Genomic DNA, 24,431 nt, shown 5'->3' on the forward strand with positions numbered 1-24,431 from the left:
TCCATTTGGTTTGTGAAATAAGATAGTTTTGGCATTTAGGAAAGTCAATTTTTACTGACCACAAAAATCGTACCATATTAGTTTGCTTTTTGTCCTATTCTAAAATTATTTTCTGTGTATGCACGTTTAAGTAGAATTGATTTTGTTCATAATGGATACCATAACAATAGTTCAGAATGCTGTATTACGTCCAAAGTAAACTATCAGCTTGTGTAAGTTTGAAACATTTTCATTGGTCAAATTAAGTTGCCTACATTTATGATATTCAGGTAACCTTTTAAAAACTGAATAGGTTAATATTTATTTTAAAATGTAATTGTTTATCTGGAACAAGTAGAGCCAATTAGAAACATAGTTTTGCATCTGTTTAGGTCATATCATAAGTGGAAAATGCTTTCATTCTAACTATCTAATATTGTTTGAAAGAGACTGAAGTGAAATGCATTATTTTCTTGTAAAGAATAGAAGACAACAGATTATCTCCTGAGAATCATATTGCCAAATGCAATTGTGCTGTAAGTTTGAGAATCAGATTTTTCTGTATAAATTTAGATTCTTATGGAAACAGGTTATTTGCAAGATTTTATTCTTTATTGAAGAGCAATTTATGACTTACTAGAAATCTTTTAAATGACTGAAAATTAATATTTAATAACAAAAGACTTGTTTATTAATGCTAAGATGTCACTTTTACTAAATTTAAACTTGTATTTTTAGTGTTTTAATTTATTTTATGAATTTTTTTTTTTTTGCAGTGATTTTCTTATCTTACCCGGTTTTATTGATTTTACCTCAGAAGAAGTGGTAAGTATGAAAGTATTTTGAACACATTTTGCCTATGATAATCCTTGTTTCCCAAAATCTTAAAATTACGAGAATCACATTTTTGGTCTCTACATTTTTTCTCTTTAATGGACCACTATTTGTTTCAATGTTTCTTTCTAGTAGTCTTATTCTATGAGTTTAATAAGGTGTCATTGAAAATATGAATTTTATGATTCATATTTTTAATGCAGTGATAACTAATCACAATTCCACTGTTAACAGCCAACTACCTATGGACCTAAAAGCTTAGCTAAGTCCTCTTTGATGGTTGCTATCCACAAATACACTTGCGCCACACAAGAATGTATTGTGAATTAACTCTTCCCCTCTCTGTTAATTATCAGCTGGTTGACTAATGTATAGATTTCTAACATAAGAATGAGAATTGATTTGGTAAAACTTTAAAAATAATCGCAGTTCTAACCATGGCTTGTCTCATCGGTGGTTGTTGTAGAATATGCTACCTACGCTTTTGCAGGGGATCAGATTGCTTCTCCCAATCGAGTGGTTGGAGCTGAGTAGCTTATGACTATGAAACCAAAAGACATCTGCAAACCTTCACTTTAGATCCCACTTTCACTAGATGCATGGTCAGAAAGACATAATCCAATCAATCAACTGTTCACACCAATCTGTCGCATATAACCTATACAAGATCTATATCTTGTACATTTCCTTTTAACACCCACTCACAAATATATGATGGAAAAAGGTTAAAAACTAGAAAATTGACATGATTGCAAACCTGGTACTTGCTGAAAATATGGAATGCATCCTTTCATGGAGCTCTGTTAGGGTGAAATGAATAGATTTCCTCCATTGCCATGTGCAAATTTTGACACCAAGTTGGACAGTGAAACAAATTAAAATTGTGGCATGAAAATCTGCAATACGAACTCGGAAAGTATAATAATGATAATTTGCCACAATTTATTATTGAAGCAATTAATAATAAATCATTAGTCATCATCATATCATATAAATCCAAAGATTCTATTGTTGGCATTGGTCTCCCTGATATTTTTCTAGTTAGAAGTCTTTCTAGAAAAACATCAGATTACAGGTGAAGGTTGCCAGCATCCTAAATGAAAATAATTTTTTGTGGAACGCACTGGATTTGAACTTGGGACACCAAGGTTGTCAGTCCATGTCGTTAACCACTAGACCATTGTCACCTGCCAATCATTGGTTGAAATGTCATTTATGATCCAGAAGCGAAATAACACTAAAAAATGTAAAAACAAACTTTGAAATGGGACGCTAGTCGATAGGGTTGGGGATTGTGAAACGAATATTAAAACCTGCTCACACTAATCTTATATATTCTTTAATGGGTTTAATAAAAGAAACCAATTTTCCCTGTGCACTATGGTCCAAATTGAAAAATCCAGATCTTACTGACATCAAAAACATGCCAGCAAGTGGAAATAAAATACGAAGAGACATTCTAATTTTGGATAAGTATCAAAATCAGTAAAGAGTATATATGAAATAACAAGGATAGTTAAGTTAAATATAGCAGAGCTCAGGTGTCACAGATTTGGAGACTATGAAAAAACTACAAAAATAAATATCTGTAGAATATGGTACAAAAGCTGCAGAGCATAAAGATTAACTAAACAAGACAAGGTGTTCAAATTGCTATGAAAACTATTCTGCCTATTCCAAAATCTGAACCACCTATAAACTAGAATGGCAAATTAGTTACATAATGATGTTAGCTAACATGAAAAAAAAAAAAGCCATCTTTCTCTTTTTACTTGTGCCAACATTATTCGAAAATCATTAAAAACCAACAAAGAAAAAAAACGCTGAAAGATTTTATCTCTATATAAATAAAATTAACTCATTTTTTCCCGTCGGATTTTGACCTTAATAGGATTAAAAATCAAGATATTTCATGCAAATATAATATGCACAAACGGCAGAACAATATCTGAGGTGTGTTATAGGCTTATTATTTCTCAAATTCCTCGATAATCTTAGATTTCTATACTTTTTCTGCTGAGAAGTCACGGCCAAAATCGGTTAAGATCAATGGAAGTGGTAAAATATTTTCTCTCTAATAAATTCCTCCTCCCCCTGCCACCACTTAACACCGTTTGGGGATCGTTCACAAGGAGCAGTTGAGAAGAGAACACCGGTTTGGCTTCGTAGTTCTTTCATGTGAAGTTATTTAAAATCACTAAACTAAGCTGCAGTGCTCTGTGGCGTAGTGGTTAGCGTGCTGGACAATTCACATTATATTTTCACGTTCGCGCCGACCTACCGTAGTCGTTTTTTTTTTTTTTTTTTTTTTTTTTTTTTTTTTTTTCCTATCCTAAACAACTGGAATGGACTTTTCTTGGTGGCCGAACTGTTAACGTTGCAGATGTGTTTTTTTTTTTTTTTTTTTTTTTTTTTTTTTCACACTTTATTTTCCTACTTTTACTCATGACTCCGGGTTTGATCCTTCCTACTTACCTACCATAACATTTTTTAAAACTCCCCTTCCTTCCCCGTCCCGGAAACAAACACTCGGGCAACGCCGGGTACCCCCGCTAGTTGGATCATAAAACATGATTCAAAGCAATTAAAATCAAAATTCAACAACGTAAACAAAATCTGAAGAAGTAAAAAAAAAAATTTCAATGAAAACTTTCCATTCAATCACACTGAATCTTCAAACTTGTAATCTAAAACTCAGATGAATTAAACAAACTGAACAGTAAAATGTAAAAGCACACATTTTATGTAGATCCCATTTGAGATTTAAACTTGCAATCAGAAATAAATTTTTGACATGAGAAAGAGCAAAAAACTAAAATTAAAAACCAATAAATAAAATGAAGAATACAATGAACACATGAAAACAAATTATAAAATTAAACGCCTTCTGTGAGACCAACAACTTAAACATGATTGTAAGAAAAGTTTCTTAAAATCACTGACAAAATATCTTTGTTGAATAGCATTCTTAATAAGAAATCAAAGCCATAACTCCAAGTTTTGATTCAATGTCAACCATTGATCTAATCGATCTTCAGAGTTTATGATCAATATGGCATTGAGCATTCAGTTTTTCTTTAAGAAAATATCGATAAAACCAAAATGGCAACTTAATAAAGATAACTGACATTCAACAAACTCTTCTCATCACTAATCAAGAAAAAAAATTCTTAACAAAATTGATCGCAAATACAGTTGAAATAGCAAAAGAAACCAGAAGGTTGTTTTCTAAGGATTCTGCCATTGTCTTAGATATGTGTACATCTGTTTTTCCCTTATGACTATTATAGATTGTTTTATCGTCGGCAAATATACTCATCTCAGATACAATGTTATCAGAGGTTGTTTATGAATATCAGAAATAATAAAGGTTCCAGAATTGAGCCACTCTTGCATTAATATTATGCTGTTTAGATGTACAGCCATCATTTTCTCTTGTATTAGAAAGATCTAATTATTTAGCATTCGTTCAGTAATACCACATGATTTAAAAGTAAATTCACATGAATCAGCATTGTATGACTTTTAATTGGTTTGATTCTGTTGTTGGCATTGTTGTACCAGATCATTTCCAGATACAGGAAGGACTTAACATCTATAGTAAAACAGATGCTGGTAACTGACAAAAGTTGAATGTGATATACTCAGATCATCCACTTCACCATTGCTACCTGCAGATTATAAAACTAGGATTATACATGAAGAGAAAATTCCGCATAGACATGTCTAACATGCCTGAAAAGTGCCCAAAGCTTCACAGTATGCCTTACTGTTGAGTGTTTATTGAATGATAAATGGAAAGTTTAGTAATTCGCGAAATGTCTAATCTTAGCATGAGACGCAGGCAAAAAAATGGAAATAATACTTGGTCAAAGAGGAAATTGCACCATTTGCATTTGACTATCCACAAACATATATCAACTGTAAAAAATGTAATATCCACAAGAAATATCACACATTAAATCTCACCCAACTGTTCAAAAATGTGCCTAACTCTTGAATAATAGTCTACCTAAAACATTAAATGGGGAAAATACAAAGATACAAATAAATTTCTCATCAAATGACTAAATACATTGTAGTTCATTTGGTGCCATACATAGTTGATGTGTTAAAAAAAATGTCCCAATTTAGTTAGAGGGTGAACTTTCTTTTCTCTTTAATATTTATCCTTTCTCAGCAGATTTCAAAAAGTAAACTTTTTAACCAATTTTATTCTCCCACTAATAGAATATTATATTTTAGAACAAGTTGCCAGATCAGATTAGGAACATTTTAAGATAGGATGAAATGAATTCAGCAATTATGTAGATACTGAGCAAAAATCAACAATTGTTATAAAAAATCTTTTTACAAGTGAGAATCTGAGTGTGGAAGAAGAGAAGCTTTGTTTTTAAAAATAACCCAGGACTTTTTCTTTTCTTTTTTGCACCACATATTCCAGATCAAAAGAGAGAGTACCAGAAAGTGCTTGATCACTAATACTCTTCAAAGTGTTGCCATAGCTGGTTGTGTCATTTCCATAAATGTTAACGAATGAGCTTAAAGTGTGATTTTGGAGATTGTTGATTGATACTATGTGCTTCAGGTTTATGCCCATCAATGACTACATTTATAGATGTATTTGAGAAAAAATTTTGATGGTTGAGAGAACATTTCTAGATATTTCATAGCTAGCAAACCTGTAAAGTAAACCTTTATGCCAAATTTTAAAAACCTTTGATATATCAAGAGCTATTGTTCTAAAAATGTCACTGATTCTGTGTTATAACAGTCAACACATCAGTTGTTGATCTTGCAGGACAAAATCACTATAGCTTGTCACTGAGTAAACTTTTTTCTTTTTTTTTGCTGACGTGATATACAACTTAATTTATGACAGTCAAGCAATGGCAGATAGGAGACTGAATGGTCTCTATTGAGACACAAGTATTTTTAAATACTGTGCACACTTAAAAAGTTTTCTGAAGTGATGGGTAGCGTTTCTCTTTTAAGCTCAAAATGATTAATGATTAAATAGCTTTGTAAGAATAGGAGCTAGTTCACAAGGACATTTTTGGGGCATTCTGATTAAAAAAAAAAAAAAAAATTGAGACTAGTAAGCAACTTGATAAGTCAGCAACATATTAGACAGATATCACTATTTTAAGTTATGGGGGAAATTTAAATAACAAAGGGTGATAGCAATGTTCTTTGCGAACGTTTTGACTTTATCAGAAATCATGTCTGGCCCATTGTTGATGATTGGAATAGAGATCACATATCTGCTCAGAAACCCGTTTATTATTCACCAAAACTCTTGGGAATCAAGCCTCTGCTCAGCTACTTTAGGCTTAATGGATTGTACATATGACTCATGTTGTTTTTTTTTTAATCCTTTACAATAGTTATGGAAATCCTAAAAGCAGCTTTGGTTTCAGAATATCTATTTCATTAAAAACAATTGTAAAAGTGATTTGTGTTAGCAGTGGCAGCAGTACATTCTGGAGTGTATCATGGTTGGCAGTTTGGTTTTTGTTGGAATTTCTTGAGGTGTATGGAGTTCTCAATATCGACAATTAACCAATCAGTTATTTCAGATGCAATTCAGAACACACTTTTAAAATATGGAATGCAGAGGAATTTCTGATGTGAAAGATCGGTGGCTGTCCCAGTCAGCCATCAAATATTGATACACTGTGAGATAGAAAGCCATATCAGTTCTTCTTGCACTTTTTCATTTTTTATTTAATCTTTATTGAGACAATTGTCTGATTGGAAGACCCCAATGGAGACAGAACAGTAAATGAGCATAGTTTGGTACAAGTTGTCAGGAAAAGATGAAAATTTCTAAAATGTCAGCATCAGATACGCAAGTATGTTTATCAACAATCTGTTAGACAAGGGAAAAATCATGACAAAGCCTTCATCATCTGTTTTGTTTGAGTGAACTATTAAAACATGAATGTTGGTGGACAGGATATAGTTAATTTTCTAAAAGTAGCAATACCAAAAAACATACCATTCATACTGCTACTTAATCTGACAATTATACTCTTTAAATCAGTAATTAGTACATTTCTCCTTCGATCATCAAAATAAAACTTATACAAGTGGATTCACAAATTTTTTTTAAAATGGTATTTTAATATTTTTATTGTGATGTGTATATTCCAAGAAATCACTGACAATTAACGAAACATACTGACATAGCTTGCCTGCTAGCGGTAGATAACTTTTTACAATTACATAGTTGAGGTCTGTTTATAACACTTGATACAGAAGTTCTACCAGTCAATGGCGTTTCATATCTTTTAGCCAATCAGGCAAAGAATTGTCATTACCACTGGAATTTGAATGAAATACGGATGTCTTCCCATTCAAAAATTAAACACCTCAAAGTTAAGGCTTTGTAGTACAAAGATAAGTCACAATAGAAACTTTGTTCAAACGGTATTTTAAAATTTGAAAAGAATTGCTTAAAAACTTTTTGCGTAAACATATCTAGAAATGGTGAAATGGTGACTAGTGCCAATAACATCCAAATCACATAAAACATCTGTTTACACCAACAATGAGTTTTTTTTTTTTTTTTTTTTTTTTCTTCAGGATAGAATCCGAAAGCTGTTAAAAAATTGCATAAAAAATCAACTGATGGATTTTTTTTTTTTTTCCTGGGTAAAAAATTTTAAATGAAAAAAAAAAAATTAAAACTATTTAATTATAACTTTTCAAGTACTTTTTTCTTTTTTATTACCAGCATTAGTATTTTATACGTATGTGCAAAATGAATGGCCAATCCCCAAAATGTATAAACATTTTTACTCCTCCCTTCACTAAAAAAATTCACCAAGATTTAGGAAATCAATAAATTTTCATGAAATTTTCAGCATTTACTAATTAATGGTCAAAGAATATAATGAACCGATTTTTTTTTTTTTTTAGTGGAAATGTATTATTTTGTGGAAGCAAACAAATAAAAAAAACACTCTTGTTATAGTTTTAAGTTCTGAATATTTTTTTTTTAATATATATATATATATATTCAAAAATTAAGGCATAAATGTTTAATTTTCTCTAAATTTAAAAATAAAATATAATTTGTTTCCCATAAAGTTTTTTTTTTTCCTTTTAGATTGTTTTCATTTAGCAATAGCCAGTTTCTGTTAACACTTTTGGGGGCTAATTAAACTTTTTTTTAAAATTCAGTATCGCAAGACTTTAATAATTATTTTTGAAATAGTTCCAGAAAACTAATATTTATCTTTCAAGGGATTTTTACAATTCATTTATTTAATTTTAAAATTTGGCTGAATTTTCAAGTTTTTGTAGCTGCCATGAAAACATTTTTCATTATAATTTTTTTTTTTCACTTAAAAAGACTTTTTCCTTTTAGAGATTATCTTTATTTTTCAAGCACAATAAAAAAGTAATTGAAAACTTATTAAAAAAAATTATGATAAACTAGCTTTCAAACCACTTACAATTAAATTGCAACTACCTAGTATTTTAAATTTTGTGTATTTTTCTATGAGGCCTTCAGAGGTCTTATGATTTTTCGACATTTTTTTTTTTTTTTTTTTTTTTTTTTTTTTTTAACCCAAACAAGGCAAATTGCCACTTTGGTGTAGGGGGCTACTATCAGGGGCAACAACTACTGGGGTACTATGTAGGGATTTGGGCAGCAAGATGTCGGTTCACGTTACACTTGAACTTCTGCACGTCAGTACTGTTAGGGAAGCAGGGACCTGGAATGGAATTCCAGAGTCTAGCGGTTCTGGAGAAGAAACTATTGGAGTAAAAAGATCTTTTACATCTAGGGATCTCTACAGTGTGGGGGTGGGATTTAGCAGCCTGTCGGGTTTGTCGAGGGTGCTCACGTCGTGGGGGCACAAGTGATTGCAGTTCGTCAGAGCATTCACCACTAAAATACTTGTAGAAAAGGCAGAGGGATGCACATTTTCCAGTATGTGTGTGACTGTGTGTAATATATAAAGACTAAATATAGCAATACACATGAAAAAAATTGAAATAGCTTAAAATATTTCAATATTGGTATACATAAAGAGCTTGATGAACTAAGAAAGAATCTTTTTAAATTTTTAAAATCTGATTAAAATTAAGGAAGTTATGACTATTTTTGTGCCTCACACGTTTGGATATTTTCCCCTCTTTAAGATCATATGCGTTTCATCACATTTTTTACATTATTTTTTCAGTAAAAATGTCATATCTTTGTTAAAACACAAGACTATGCAATGAAATTTACCATATAAGTGTATTTTTGTACAAGGAATCAGAATATGCAACTGAAAATATCCAAAAGTTCATGGTTTCCAAATAATCTGCAGTAAATGTGCATAAATATGCTGCAATTCCTTAAAAATGCCATGTATCCATAAACAGAAAAGAAGTTGGAGAACTCAAAGTTGAATTGTAATGTTCTTTATGTACAAAAAACTTGAATCTAAACATAGGACCATTTAAAAATGAATATATTGCAATATTTCTTTGGTATTATTGTAGATTAACACCTGTTTAACCCCACCCAACCCCTTCTGACCACCCCTCCAAAATGTGATTCTACCTTTTTAGGCAATTATGTATGAAATGCCATGAAAAACTTTAATGAAAGATAAACAAATTATTTTAGAATTTAATGTAAAATAATTCCCCATTACAGGTCATTCTAGCATTTTAGGGCAGTTAACTGTTTTTTTTATGGGAGATAAATCCTGTATGCTTTTTTTTTTTTTTTTAAGACGATTATGTGTGGTTTTAAGAGGGTTTCTATGCAATGAGAATATGGGGAGGGTTGCCATTCGGACTTTGAATTAATTGTAGGGCTAAGGAAAATTATGTATGAACATACTGAAGACTTGACAGAAACAAAAACAATATTAAGGGGGTGGGGGAGCGGTAAGTTTCACAAAAATTTAATTTCAAATAATTCACCATTTCCAGCATTTTTCTTTAAGGAAGAATCTATTTTTTGTTTGTTTTAGACGCTTGTATGTGGCTTACAGAGGTATTTTGTTGGAGGGGGGAGGCACTCGAACTTAGTGTTATTGTTAGTGCTAAAGAGTGTTTTAGGAGGAGACTTTCCACACATAACTTTAGTAGGTGGGTTGCTAACAGTATTTTGTTTTACTATTTATTTTTAAGTCATTATCAAAACTTCAAATATTTAAGTGTAAACTAACTGACATTTGTCTTGTTCTTAGGAAATGCTCAACAGTCAACACTATTTGTGCGTTTGTATTACTTGTCATAGAGGTCCAAAAAATAAAAAAAATAAAATCATAAATAAATGTTATGCAAAGCATGTTTTTATTTAATGTAACATGTTTATTCAGCTCGAAAAACATACAGTGCTTACCGATGTATAGGAAAGTTAAAAATGGCGGTCGACTATCTCTTTCACACGGTAAGTTTGGGGAAATGAGTTCAAAATAAAAAAAAACTAGACAAAATACTGTTAAAAACCCGCCGAATATATATCCGCCTATGTCACTAACATATATTGAGAGAGTTTCTAACAGTATTTTGTCTGGTTTTTTATTTATAACTTATTTTCCCAAACTTACGGCCTCAAAGAGAGTCGGCCGCTATTTTAAATTTTCGAATACATCGGTAAACACTGTTTTTTTGAGCTGAATAAACATTTTACATTAAATATAAACACCAAAAACATATTCAGTTAAGTAGAAAAGTAACTTATCCTGCCTTTGATAACATTTATTTGTTATATATTTGTTTTTTGACAACTTTTTCAAATCTATATGTATAGTAATACAAACGAGATTTTCATACATCTTTTGATTTGGAAAAAACATTTGTGGTTGTTCGCAGTAAAACATTGTTTTAATTCGCTGTTCAAAACTAATGAAATGAATAAAAGTGCATGCAATCTACAAAAGTTTATTTTGTTTTTTTTAACCATGTTTTTAAATTTGACCAGAAATGTGAGAAATTATAATGGATTCATAATGCCGAATTGGTTGGGATTGTTATTATACATTCTGAAAACCGAATAGTTCTAAACTAATGTTATTCTGATAACAAAATAGCTCTAATTAAACATATCAGAACATTTATATTCATGTTTTCATGTTGTTGTTTTTTTTTAATTCGTTTGTGAATAAAAATTAAAGAACGCGTGTTGTTTATACTGTGCTATGACTCCTACTACAGCTGCTGCTCCTGCTGCTAGTAATACTAAATTAATTTGACCAAACTCGAAAAATAGAAACATTTTTTTTTTTTTCGGGTAGGTCCTTTTAAATTATTATCAATTACCGCGGTTCTACTCAACATAGAATAATACTTTTAACTGATAAAGATAGTAAAAAGAATGATTTACTTACTAGTGGGTGTCTGATGAAATTTTTTTTTCAAAATGTTCGATACTCGTCATATTAAAGTCTTATTTTTAACACAACAAAAAAGAAATGGTCAAAAATATTTCGGACACTTGACAATATTAAGATTAACACCTCTTCTGATTGTTTCCAAATTTCATGACGAAATTCTTCATACAATCATGGTACGGGCCTTTAGAAAACAGGGAGGGTCATTATAAAACCTTACCGAAAACGCCATTTTATGACATTCACATTTTTATCACTTTATTTGCTTAAAACTCTTAAAATATATAATGTACATTCATATTTATTAATTCATTTGAAAGTATATTCATTTCCGAACAAAACAGTAGTAATTTGAAGACTTGAAGTGCTTTGGTTTGAAAAATATGGCTATTTTAGTAGAACTACCTTGAAATCTGTAATTATCCAAAGCGATTTTTTCATCCATGTGTATTACTACTAAATAGTTTTCCAACGAATGATACACAATAAAAAAATGATTTTTTTTCCAAGATTATATATATATAAAATCCAGCTAAAGTCTTTTTATAATCATTTTTTTTTTCTACTAGCTGTGATAATATACCAAACTCGTTTTTTTTAAATGTATTTATATTATTAGACTGCTAGGGAGCCAAACAATAAATCTTTCTCTAGATATCCATCATCCAGAGCCTATTTTTGGCACATTTTACAACCATAAAATGTTTCAATCATTTTTTTTTTCTTAGTTTTGCACATGAATTACAAAATATCTGATATTTCCCTAAAACCTCTGGCCTTGATGGAGGGGAGACTAAAACTTGCTTCTATAGTTTCAAATAATCTGAAATAACAGTAAGGGCAGACATGATATAAAATATTTCATATTTTATATCTCCCTTCTTTGGTTTTCATACATGAAGTAAATTTCACAGTGTATAAAGATACTGGAGATATTCATAATCGTACCCTATTTCCAGAAGAAGGGAGATATAACATATGAGAAATATTTGGACTTAAGTCCCCCCCCCCCCTTGCTGTTATTTCAGATCATTTGAAATCATAGCAGAAAGTTTTAGTCTTTCCTCCAAGGCCAGAGGTTTTGGAGAAATATAATTTTTATTTTCAGAAAGCTTAGAGAAGTCATCGGTACTGTCAGTTTCAAACTTGATAATAGGGGCCCGTTTTAGATATCCATATGAAGCTTTCTTCCGCCGATACTCATCTGTTTTATAACCGGAATTAGAATCGTATAGATACATTACAAGATCACATTCAAATCTCATTTTTCTGAACAACTTAAAATTCAAATAATAATTTTTTTAAAAATTGTCTAATGTTTTGCACACTACCGATAACTTGTCTCATCTAAACTTTCTGTAAATAAAAAATATAAATAATACACTCTTATTTTCGCAATTTTTCCTTATAATAGAGCACTCTGCTGGAATGACAATTCTATGATTTTATGTTTTTATAGATATTTTCTTCCTGTCAACTCGTCAGATGCGATTTCCATCTGATGCTATCAACAAAAAATTAATTTGCGCATGATAAACCTGGTGCGTTCATTTGGGGAAAAGAAATTCTGTCCCCGTGTTGTTACAGGTCGGCCATCTTATAATGTTAAAAAGTTCACATATCCTTCTAGGTATGTGATTTCAAGGTTATGAGGATTTTTGAAGCATGAAAACAATGTTTTTTTTTTATTTATTTTTTTTTTAATTTAATATTTTATCTTTTATATTTCAATTGACTAGAACTAGAAATTTGTATTTTCGACAGCGTTCATTTCTGGCAGTGTTTGAAAGAGTTCACGTGAATTATTTTTACCGTTTGTGGAAGAAATTAAAAATTTTTGTAACATTAGCGTTCATTTCAACTGGGTTTTGACGCAGTTGGTTTCAATATGTATAATAAATGATTAGAAACTGAAACAAATGTGTTGAACGATAAAAGTAATATTAATAGTTATAATAATAATAATAGTAATAGTTGAAACAAAAATAATAGTAAATAAATATAATAAAGTAATAACAATGGTGATAGTTATAATAATAATATTGCTAATAATATTGTTCCTATTTACTTGCCTCTCCACGAGGGCAGAGTTAGGCAAAAGGTTAGTTTTTTAATGTGGAGAAATTCCAGCTCCCCAGAAAAGAGGCACTCTGCATAAGAACAAAAACAAAAATGGTCTGTCATGAAGGATTTTTCCTCCACTGACCAAGAACAGAAAAGGTTAATCGTAGCATCAGAACAGATACTACACTGTGATCTTGACCTGAATGGTCACACCGTGCATATTAATGACAATTTTTTTAATATTTTAACCACATACCAATAGTAAATCCTACATAAAAATTTGTATGCATACATATAATGATATGTATGCTTATATTTCCATATGACGTCTACATGTACGCATATATATCCATATTATATAGCTATATATGATGTACATATATACATTATAATGCCTTCCCATACATACACATGTACATATAATCATATGCATACAAACATGTGTACATACATCCATATATATATATATATATATATATATATATATATATATATATATATGCACACACACACACACTCTGTAGAGCATGTAAGGTAGCACAGACATACATTAACATATATATATGCATTACATACACAGAAATATACATTATACACACACACACATTATTTTAACGAGTCTAATAGTAAAGACTACACTTCTATGCATAGAAGTATACGTATGCTGATATCGATACACATGTATGTGTATCAATATCAGCATACGTATACATACATATAAAGGGACACACACACACGTAAATACAAATGATAATTGAAATAAGTCAAGCAACCAACCTTGTAGTCATTACATATACATACATTTACATATATACATGTTAGCATATACATAATATATATATATATATATATATATAGTCTTAGAAGTTTTTTAACCTTTAAAACTTTATAAAAAAGCCTATTTAATTTATATATTTTTTATCATTCGTCAGTAAGTCATTTAATCACCTGCAATCAATGCATCAACTTGCTCTTGAATTCACTATAGTCCTAATGTTAATTTAAGGAATTACAGTTGTTTACCATGAAACACTGTTTCGGGGATATAAAAACAAAATAGTATATTAAATCATGGCTCCCAGCAGTGTTGATCAAACACTACCTCCCTAATCTTAAGAACAAAAATGTTAGATATTAGATGTAGTTTCCTATTCTTAATTTGGTTAGCCTATACATGTTATAAAAATAAATTCCTTACCTGTGAGATATATACACATACACACATATACATAGGCGCATATGCATCTACTCATATCAAATATACTTATCCATATTCATACACATAAAATAAAGTGAGTGAACAGTTGAAACTAAAGATGCATAGATATAAATATAGATGCATTGATGTACTATAACAATATAAATAGTGCAAATAGGTTAAGTATGAAAAAAAATTTAAGAATCAAAAGAAAATGATGCATGTGTTCGCTGATAAAAAGAAAAGATGTAATATATATGGCTCATTCCATGTCAAATCTGACACGGTTATTTTTCAAATTTGCTACACTTATAGATCTCCATAATAGGAATTGAATGGCACCTGTTATACATCTCAAGGTCAAGGGATTTCTGAGATATGACCTTGACCTTTTTAAAAAATGTGAATTTTTATGGAAAAGTGACCAACTTTAAAAGACATATCTCTGTTATTTATGGGCCTACAAAGTTAATTCATATATCATTTTAAAAGTACTTGGATAGATCTACCATTTTATTTGTGGATATTTTTTTCAAGGTCAAATTTTTAAAAGCTTGACCTTTAACTTTAATTATCTCAAAAAACGTTATTTGAATGTTTTACAAATTTTGACAAAAGATTTGTCTATCTTATGACAGTATATATTTCAAATTTCATGATGGGTTTTGAACTGGAACCATTCCTACAAGCGTTTTAAAGAAGTGGGCTAAATTCAAAATGGCGGAATTTAGTACCTGCTACTTCATATAAAAACATTTTGGTATTTCACAATATGGTCATGTTTGATATCTTTGTAAAGCTAATTTAATGCTGATTAATATATACATAAAACCATGATCACAAAATCCATATAAAAAACATTTATGTTGATGAAACTGAATTTTCTTCAATTTTTTTTTATGCAACACATTTTGTTATGGAAAAAAGTGATATAATTTGTGTTGGGACAGTTGAACTTTTTGGGGTATCAGAATCAGAAAACTAATATGCCATTCCCCCAAAAATGTTACTCTGTTCTATTGCTGATACTAAAAGATTAAATGAAGATGTGATGTGGATTTATTTTAGCTGTGTGAAAAAAACCATAAAACATGACCTTTCCATTTGTCCAGTCCTTCAGCATTGACAAATCTGACAAGAAAGTGCTAAAAGCTATTAAATTTCAATAAGTTAGTGGACTGAGTGAAAGTTTTATCACCTCTATGCCAGACAAGCTTTGGTGACAGTTCCTTTGATTGATCCATGTAGGACATGGTTTCTGCCCCCCCCCCCAAAAAAAAAAATTTGTGGATTTGACATGGAATGAGCCATATATATATATATATATATATATATATATATATATATATATATAGTCATCCACATACAGTACTAGAAAAAGGACAAGTTTATACATATGTATATACATGTGTAGGTGATTGTTAATTAGTTATTATTTTTGGAAATACTTAGAATAGAATGGAGTTGTACAAGTGTTCCATAGTAAATTTTATGTGAAAATTGTTCATGTATTCATGGAAATCCTTTAGGTTGGTGAGTTCATGTGGCTATATGAAGAAAATATATATAGGCAATAGTGGGATGGTTTGAGGGGGGCGGGGGTAAAGAATTTTGGTTTCTAGCATATGCATAAAAATGTTGGCATAGCTGGGGGGGCTATTTTAGTGCCTATAGTGGTGTCTTTGATCTAGAGAAGGTCATTGTAACCTTTTAGGGCAGTTAACCAATTTTTTTTCTATGGGGGAATAAATCCTGTGCATTGTTTTTTTTTTTTTTTTTTTTTTTTTTTTTTCCTCATTTAAAATCTCTTTTAGATGATTGTGATTTTATGACTGGAGGGCTTGCCACTACTTAAAGCCATTAAAATGAAACTTAAATACGCTAATTTTTTTTGTAAGTTACCAGGTGAGATGAACTATCTGAATTTTCATGGTGTTGTGATATGTTCAAAATTTCATCATAATATCTTAAAAAGCTATGAAGATACAGCTTTTTAAAGACAGATAGTTCTGTACATTACACAAATTTACTACCATTTTCAATCAAGAATATTTGAATAGGACTGACTTGAGACAAAATGTCCCATGAACCATTCTAATACTTTCAATGGTCATAACTTCAGTTCGAGCCAACTGATTTAAAAAAACTAAAGACTTTTTTTTTTTTTTTTTTTTTTTTTTTTTGTTTGCTTTTTTTTTGTTTGCTTTTTTCATCTTTTTTAAATAATGTTTTTTTGGATGTAAAAAAAAAATGGTCTGGTATTGCTATTCAGATAGGACATGGATAGTAACTCATTATGAAGTGACAGATAACAAAGATGGATATAGTGCTACTCAGAAACAGAAACACAGTAATTTACAGTTTTCTTTTTTTTTTTTCTTTTTTTTTTTTAAGTAATCGTAAAATCATTGGTAGATGTTGACTGGCTAATGCCAGTTTCACACAGAAAAAATAGGTCCTGTGTAAGTATTTCAACTTCTGGAAAATTGGAATGCAGAGACCTCATAGTAGGGATCCACATTAGAAATTAGGGAACTAGATTTAAGCTTATTTTTTGTTACAAAAACAACAATAATAAATGGAAATTGACTAGTCAGAATAAACGGTTGATTTGTCAGCTTAAATGCTATTTAGGTCCAATTTTTTAAATCCAACAATTTTATAGATTGAATAATAGAGGTTTCAATTTTACACTGTAAGTTTGTTTTTTGTTTCTTATCTTTTGATAAAAATAGTTATCTTATGTTTTATCAATTTTGGTGATCTGTCATGGTTTAATTATTTGTGTTAAAGGAATTTTGTAAAGTTTTCTAAATGTTTATAAAAAAAAAAACAGACTATTATAAAAATATGCATCTGGGTAATATTGCAGAAATTATTGCTTTAAAAGAATTGGTAAGCCTATCTTTTCTGATTTCTCATAATGTCAAGATATTTTTCTTTTGGAATTTAACAACACAAGAATTTGCTAAATCTGTAACTTGGTAAGAATAATCTTTGACAGAATTTTTTTTTTCTTCACCTATAAGAAAGTGTTTTTTAAACTTGTTTTCTCTTTTATGTAGGAGTTGACATCCGCTTTGACCAAAAAAATAACTCTTAAAGCTCCATTAGTGTCATCACCTATGGACACTGTAACAGAATCACAAATGGCGATTGCCATGGCCGTGAGTATTTTTTATTTATTTTTTTGCACAAATTCCTTTCTTTGAAGTAGAAAGAATAAACTGATTAAGTTGTAATTGTCAATTCTTTACCGTATCAAATTTTGTTTCTTACAGTTATGTGGCGGCGTTGGTGTTATACATCATAACTGTACGCCTGAATTTCAAGCAAATGAAGTAAGAAAAGTCAAGGTAAATTTTCTTCTTGCTCTTAGAAAATTTATAAATAAATGATAACACCACCACCATCCCTCTCTATCCCATCTGTCACAAAAATAAAAATAAATTGATAATCTATTATATAAAGAGCAGTTGACCACATTGAGCTAAAACTTTATTTTTTGTTAGTGAAAGCATTCCACCCGCAAAAAGTCTGATTTAAACACATTTGTAATCTAAGAAAAAATAACTTTGTTACATAAATCCTACTGATCAAAATGATTCAATAAAATAAAAAATGAATAACATTTAAGATTGACGTTAAAAAATAAATTATGCAAATTAAAATTCATTAAATCTCTAAAAACATTTTTTAAAATGGAATTTAAATAATATTTCAATTAAATCTAGTTTCATTGTCCTTGTTTACATATGTGTAAATACTTGAAAAATTTTAATTTTTCATTCATGAGTTCAATATTTTAACCATAAAAACTTGTTTCTAATTGTAAACATTGCTAACAAGTGAATAAAAAAAATATATTTAAAAAGTTTAATTACTGATTTGAAATAACGATTCTGATCATAAAATAATTTTTTTGCTAAAAGAAATGACAATTTACTTTTTTTTCATGTGAAGTTTTACTGAAAGCTTTAAAGTCTCTCTGTAGTCTAAATGCTAGACTCTGATTCTGACTAACAAAATTTGAAAAAGTTCAACTACTTAAAATTTTCTTCCATTTTAATAAGACTTTATGTATAGTATCTAGAATATAAAGGCCTTTGATAGGGTTTGGCATAAAGGTCTACTTTACAAGATTTCTAGATATGGAATATCTGAAAATGTCATCAAATCCTTTCTCTCTACTAAGTTCATAAAAGTAGTCCCTGATGAGAAGAGGACTAAAGTTAATATCAACACTGGATACCTTGGGGGTCCATTCTAGGCCTAACTTTCTTTATGATCGTCATCAATGATCTCTCAAATCATGTTTTAAAATCATTCATCAACATTTTGCAGATGATACAACCATTCATGGCAACATTTTGAAGAACTTTATTGATCACAATCTTTCTGATTTGGAGCAAGTGGTGCAATGAGGAAAAAGGTGACTGCTTTTGATACCACTAAAAGCAAGCATCTCTTCTTTCACCACCAACGCTCTAATCCTTGCTTTGCCCCAGTTGAAGTGTATGACTCTCCTTGAGAAAGCTCTGTTTTCGCGAGCTTCCAGAACTGTCCTTCATTCCAGACCTGAAATAGAAGACTTACATCAAATTTGTTGCAAAAGTTGTTGCCGCATTCTACCATTCCGAAAGTATCTCGCTCATAACACAATCCTCTACGTATATGCAGGGTCAAATATGTCCTAAGATTGAAGTATAGTTCCCACATTTGGGTAGATTCTGCTTAGAACAGCCTTTTCTCCCTCTGAGTTGTAAATCTAATGGTTGATGTTTTCTTCTTTACCCATTTCTTTCTCACAAAAACGTCTTTCTTTAGCATTTTCATGGCAAATTCTCAACAGAACTCCTCCACTGTAAAACATTAACAAGAAATACTCCTCTACTTGTGGCTGACTATTACTATTTTGGGTCCCTTGATTTATCAGAGAGGGACCTATGTTTGCAGTGGCATCTGTCTGGACTAACGAACGATTGTCAGATAGCCATCGGGTTAGTTTTTCTTGAAATTTGGCCACAAATTGTATTTCATTAAATAGTAAAAAAAAAAAAAAAAAAAAATTGTGAAAATTCCCGTTGCGTCCCCAGAGGCTCAAAAGGGGTAAAACATTGCCCAAAATGACTTGTTTTGCTCCATAACTTTTGACCCATCCATTAGATTTTCTGAAACTTGACTTAATATAAATCCAGTATGGATGACCCTGGCAAAATTTTGGTTTGCGTCCCCGAGGACTTTCAGTGCTAAAAACACCTTTTTGTGGCTCTTTTTTTTTCATATTTCTCAACAAAAACTTGATATAGTGGTTTTTCACAGTGGTCAACTGAAATATACATGTGTTAAGGCCTGAAACTGCCCTGTTATCCATTTACACTGGGATTTGGCATCCCCAGCGACTCAAGAGGTAAAAAATGACACTTTTTATCCCACAGCGTTTGATCCATCCATTAAATTTTCCTGAAACTTAGCCAAAATATGCAGGCCATTGTTTTTAATATAAATTCAGTATGGGTGACCCTGGCAAAATTCTGGTTTGCATGCCTCTGGGACATCAACATATGAGTAATATGAAAAATGAGTAATATGAAAAAAATATGAGTAATATGAAAAAAAAATATGAGTAATATGAAAAAAAGAGCTCCAAAAAGGCTCATACCTTTTTGGAGCTCTTTTTTCATATTACTCAAAAACTTCATATGTATGTCTATATAGTGATTTTCCATGGTGCCGAATTCAAATATACATGTCTTAAGGTGTGAAACTGTACCGTTTGTCCATTTTTCACTAAGATTCGGCGCTCAAAAGGGGGTCACAAATGCCCCAAAATTGCAAAAAATCCCATAACTTTGCCTCATCCATTAGATTTTTCTGAAACTTGGCGAAAATGTGAAGGCAACGTTGGCCCTTCACACTTCTCTCATTCATCATTTCTTTACTATTTTTTGTGGCGTCATCTCACATGCAGCACCAGAGGGGCACCACGCATGCATGATTTGTCAAGTCTAATGTAAGCAAATTCTTGTTGAGTCGTCCTCTTAATTTCTGACCAATCACAAACATCGTTACTAATCCCCTCCCCTCAGTGTTTCACTGTCAACCTAGATAACCGTTATCCTCAAGTGACTTGTAGGCTTTGATAAGCAGTGACTCATCACTGACTTTTAAAGCAACAAATTTCTGCTGATTCCACATCCCTAATTACTGCCACTAATAAAAATAATTTTAATCTATTTCACATTCAATTATTTTAGAACTCTAAACTTTTTTATGATTTATGAATTCTGTGTTGCTTTTAAGTTTTTCATGCTGATTTTTTTTGTTTTTGTCCAAATTATTAAGCAACTTGGTCTTAAGTAGAATTTAAAATATTTACAAATTATTTAATTTTCTGTTATCAATTTGATTCCAATCTGTTTAACGGATCTGTCAAACTGCTAAATTCTGCTCCCAAATGAAACAGCTACTGACTTATATGAGATAATTTCTAGCTTCGTCAACCATTTGAATTGATTGTACTCTCATAAATTTCCAGTTAGTAGAATAAAACTTGTGTGAATGAAATTATTAAGTTAATGTACCCTTATTAAATAACACTGTACTAGTTTTTATAGACATTATTTTCTTTTTCTTTACTTAGAAATATGAACAAGGCTTTATTCTCGACCCGGTTGTGATGTCACCAAACCATACAGTGAGAGATGTTGTTGAGGCCAAGAAGAAATTTGGTTTTTCTGGTATTCCAATAACAGAGAAAGGTCATATGGGTGAACTTCTTGTTGGTCTTGTTACTCAAAGAGATATTGATTTTCTCACAATGGACCAATATCACACAAAATTACATGAGGTATTTTGTTAAAACCGTTTTTTGTTCAATACTGATTTTGATTTCTTCATATTGTAAACCCTTTTGTTTTACCCGTTAGTAATTCTAAATTATTAATAAAATAGTTTTAAAAAATGACTGATTTCTTTTTTACGGAACATTTTTGTTTTAGGTGATGACAAAAAGAGAAGATCTTATTGTGGCTCTTGAAGGAGTCAATTTAAAAGAAGCTAATCAAATTCTACAGAAAAGTAAAAAAGGTGAGCATTTTTTTTTTTTTTATTCACTAAAAAATCTTTATTTTTATTTTTCTCACAAGAAAAACTTTGACTCCTCATTTGAATGCTTTTGTTGCAGGTAAATTACCCATCATCAATAAAGAGGGCGAATTGGTAGCATTAATTGCTCGCACAGACACTAAGAAAAACAAAGAATTTCCATTAGCATCAAAAGATGAAAAGTAAGTTAATGTTTTTTTTCTTTTATCAAATTTTTAATGATTTTGTAGAAAAAGATATTGAAAAGATTGACTTTCAACCATTTTCATTTTGCATAGCATTTCTAATCTTTTTGTTTTCATTTTTGTAGGAAACAACTTCTTGTTGGGTCTGCCATCAGCACACAAAACTGTGATTATGAAAGATTAGATCTGCTTGTTCAGGCGGGTGTAGATTTTGTTGTACTCGTAAGTTTGTTTTTAACCAAATGTATGCAATTATTGAAGAACATAACTCATTTGATTAACATTTTTGTATATTAGTTTGTGGATTAACCATTAACTTTAAGTAATACATCTGGGCCCCTTTTATATAAAACTAGCAAAGGTTTCCGTGCTTTGCATGGGACTTTGCTGTATACACGGGTACTCACTTCACAGATACTCTTGTAGTATGTGCATATTGTAAGAGTAACCATTTCTTAAGGTGTTTAAAATTTTTACTACTTCCTGAAATGACTGAAATCCAACTATGAACTTTAGTTGACACAGTTATACATAAAAATTGAAACAATTACAAAGAATCACAATGGTTAACATGTGTTTAATTGGTTGAGGGAGTGGGGGGGGTAAAGAAATTGGCTGTTGCCATAGTGGTGGCCTCCAGGATGGTGACGAATCCATCTTGGAGTGCTCCATCCTTAGGTGGGGGACTTTATGGAGAGAAGCACTATATGACCTTGACCTAGAAAAATGGTGTGCACCATCATCTAAGTTTGGTTTTGATTGGTCCAGTGGTGTGGGTTGTAGGAGAGTTGTACAGGCACACACACATGCACACACGAACACTATATTACTTATATATAGATAGATTTGCCACAGGCACAACACTAAATTGCCTTTGGCAAGGTGTTCATCTCTTACTTCAGTCTTTTAATGTTAATAGTTTCAGAATTTTTTTTATTTCTCAATTGTATTTTTGTATAGAATTGTAGACAACTTTTTAAAACTTTTTTGCTTTCTTTCATTTTGACAATTAATGCCATATACAATTTGTTTGTTGCTGAACTAAAAATTTAGTTTGGTGCAATTGACTCTTGAATGATTTCTCTTTTTAATTCAGGATTCATCACAAGGAAACTCAATCTTTCAAATAAATATGATCAAAGGAATTAAACAGAAGTATCCAGATTTACAGGTTGTAGGTGGAAATGGTAAGATCTTTTTCATATTTACATGATATCATTAGGAAAGATATTAACTGCATCACAATTTTTTTCTGTCATGAGTAATTGTGTTAATACATGTTTCCCAATTGATTGCATATAATGAATCATTTACAAAAAGTTTAGGCATTAAATAATCCAAAAAATGATTTGCAAGAAAACTAACTCTTTATTCGTCCCCCGATTTATCGGAGAGGGACCTATGTTTGCAGTGACTATTGCCAGATAACTGTTTATTAGTTTTTCTTAAAATTTTGCCACAAATTGTATTTCATTAAATAGATGTGCACAGTGAAAAAATTTCCATTGCGCCCCCAGGGGCTCAAGAGGTCCAAAATGGCCAAAAATTACACATTTTGCCCAATAACTTTTGATCCATCCATTAGAGTGATATATGATGATATATTTGAAAAGTAAAATGAGAAGAATGTTAACATCACTAAGAGGTAACGAGAGTACTTTTTATGTAGTTACAACTCTGTTATAAGTAATTTTGTCATAAAATTTGGAAACCAATTAGGAGAGGTGGGAGTACACAAATTGATCCATTCCCTTTTTTGACTATTGAAAAGCATATTAAAGTTAATCCTTTTACCCTTTTTATGTATTAAACTCATTGTATGTTTTAGTAGAAATCATTAATTTCCCTATCTGAAAAAAAAAAAATTGTTTGCATGCCATCAAATTTGCTGACACTTTTACTATTACGGCTGATAAACTGCATGATTTGTCTGCATTCTAGAACGAATTTAAAAAATTGAAAATATATTGAAAATGTCAAGTGTTCAGAGATATTCTGTTATCAGATTAAGTAATTAATAATATACTTTGAAAGTAAAACAAACGTTTCCACACTATTGACTATCAAAAACTTGATGAGTTTTGTTGTTAGGTTTAAGAGTATAAATACTTTTATTTCTTTTATTTGCAGACTTTTATCTTCATCTTCATAGTTGTTTCACCATGTTTCTGCCAATTCATCCTCTGGCCTTTAGGTGATTAACCATGACGGAATAGGAATGCTGAGTTTTGTAACTGTATCCCCAGTAATTACCATGCAGCAGTGGATAGAGGTGCTGAATCTCTACGGTTCCAGGTGGACATTGTCTGAAGTTAGCCGTTTCAATCCTACCCAAAGCAGGCCAGAGGATTAGTTGGCCAAAGCATGGTGAGACAACTATGGAAGACAGTAATTACTGGGGATAAAGTTACGATACTTGGCATTCCTATCCCATCACAGTTATCACCTAAAGAAGGCCAAAGATGAGTTGGCCGAAATGTGGTGAAAAAACAGTAACAACAATGAAGATGAGGATAACAGTCCACAAATAAACAAATAAATACAAAAATAAATAATAAACAAATAAATACACAACTTACTCATCTCAGAGGATTCCAATAACAAATATTTAATACAAATACTTTACTTTCAACACTTCAATTTTAGTCAAAAATGACTTTCTAGCCATCAATTTATAAAAATAAGATTCTATTTTTTAAAATTTATTTGTAAGAC

The 24,431-nt window shown here is 30.8% G+C and overlaps 1 protein-coding gene across 8 annotated transcripts in view; it reads left to right on the plus strand.

Moving 5' to 3' along the window:
• LOC145277839 (inosine-5'-monophosphate dehydrogenase 1b-like) overlaps window positions 1-24,431 on the plus strand; it is a 244,994-nt gene that overhangs the window by 214,035 nt on the left and 6,528 nt on the right. For all 8 annotated transcript variants that reach the window (XM_080129767.1, XM_080129768.1, XM_080129770.1 and 5 more), the window contains 8 exons: window positions 756-804; window positions 17,490-17,591; window positions 17,706-17,780; window positions 21,068-21,274; window positions 21,426-21,513; window positions 21,611-21,713; window positions 21,842-21,938; window positions 22,813-22,903. In XM_080129767.1, coding sequence (XP_079985893.1) covers window positions 756-804; window positions 17,490-17,591; window positions 17,706-17,780; window positions 21,068-21,274; window positions 21,426-21,513; window positions 21,611-21,713; window positions 21,842-21,938; window positions 22,813-22,903 — 812 coding nt within the window. The remainder of the gene's footprint in view (window positions 1-755; window positions 805-17,489; window positions 17,592-17,705; window positions 17,781-21,067; window positions 21,275-21,425; window positions 21,514-21,610; window positions 21,714-21,841; window positions 21,939-22,812; window positions 22,904-24,431) is intronic.

The sequence above is a fragment of the Euprymna scolopes genome, chromosome 6 (assembly GCF_053919585.1).
Source record: "Euprymna scolopes isolate OS-2025 chromosome 6, ASM5391958v1, whole genome shotgun sequence".
NCBI classification, from domain to species: Eukaryota; Metazoa; Mollusca; class Cephalopoda; order Sepiida; family Sepiolidae; genus Euprymna; species Euprymna scolopes.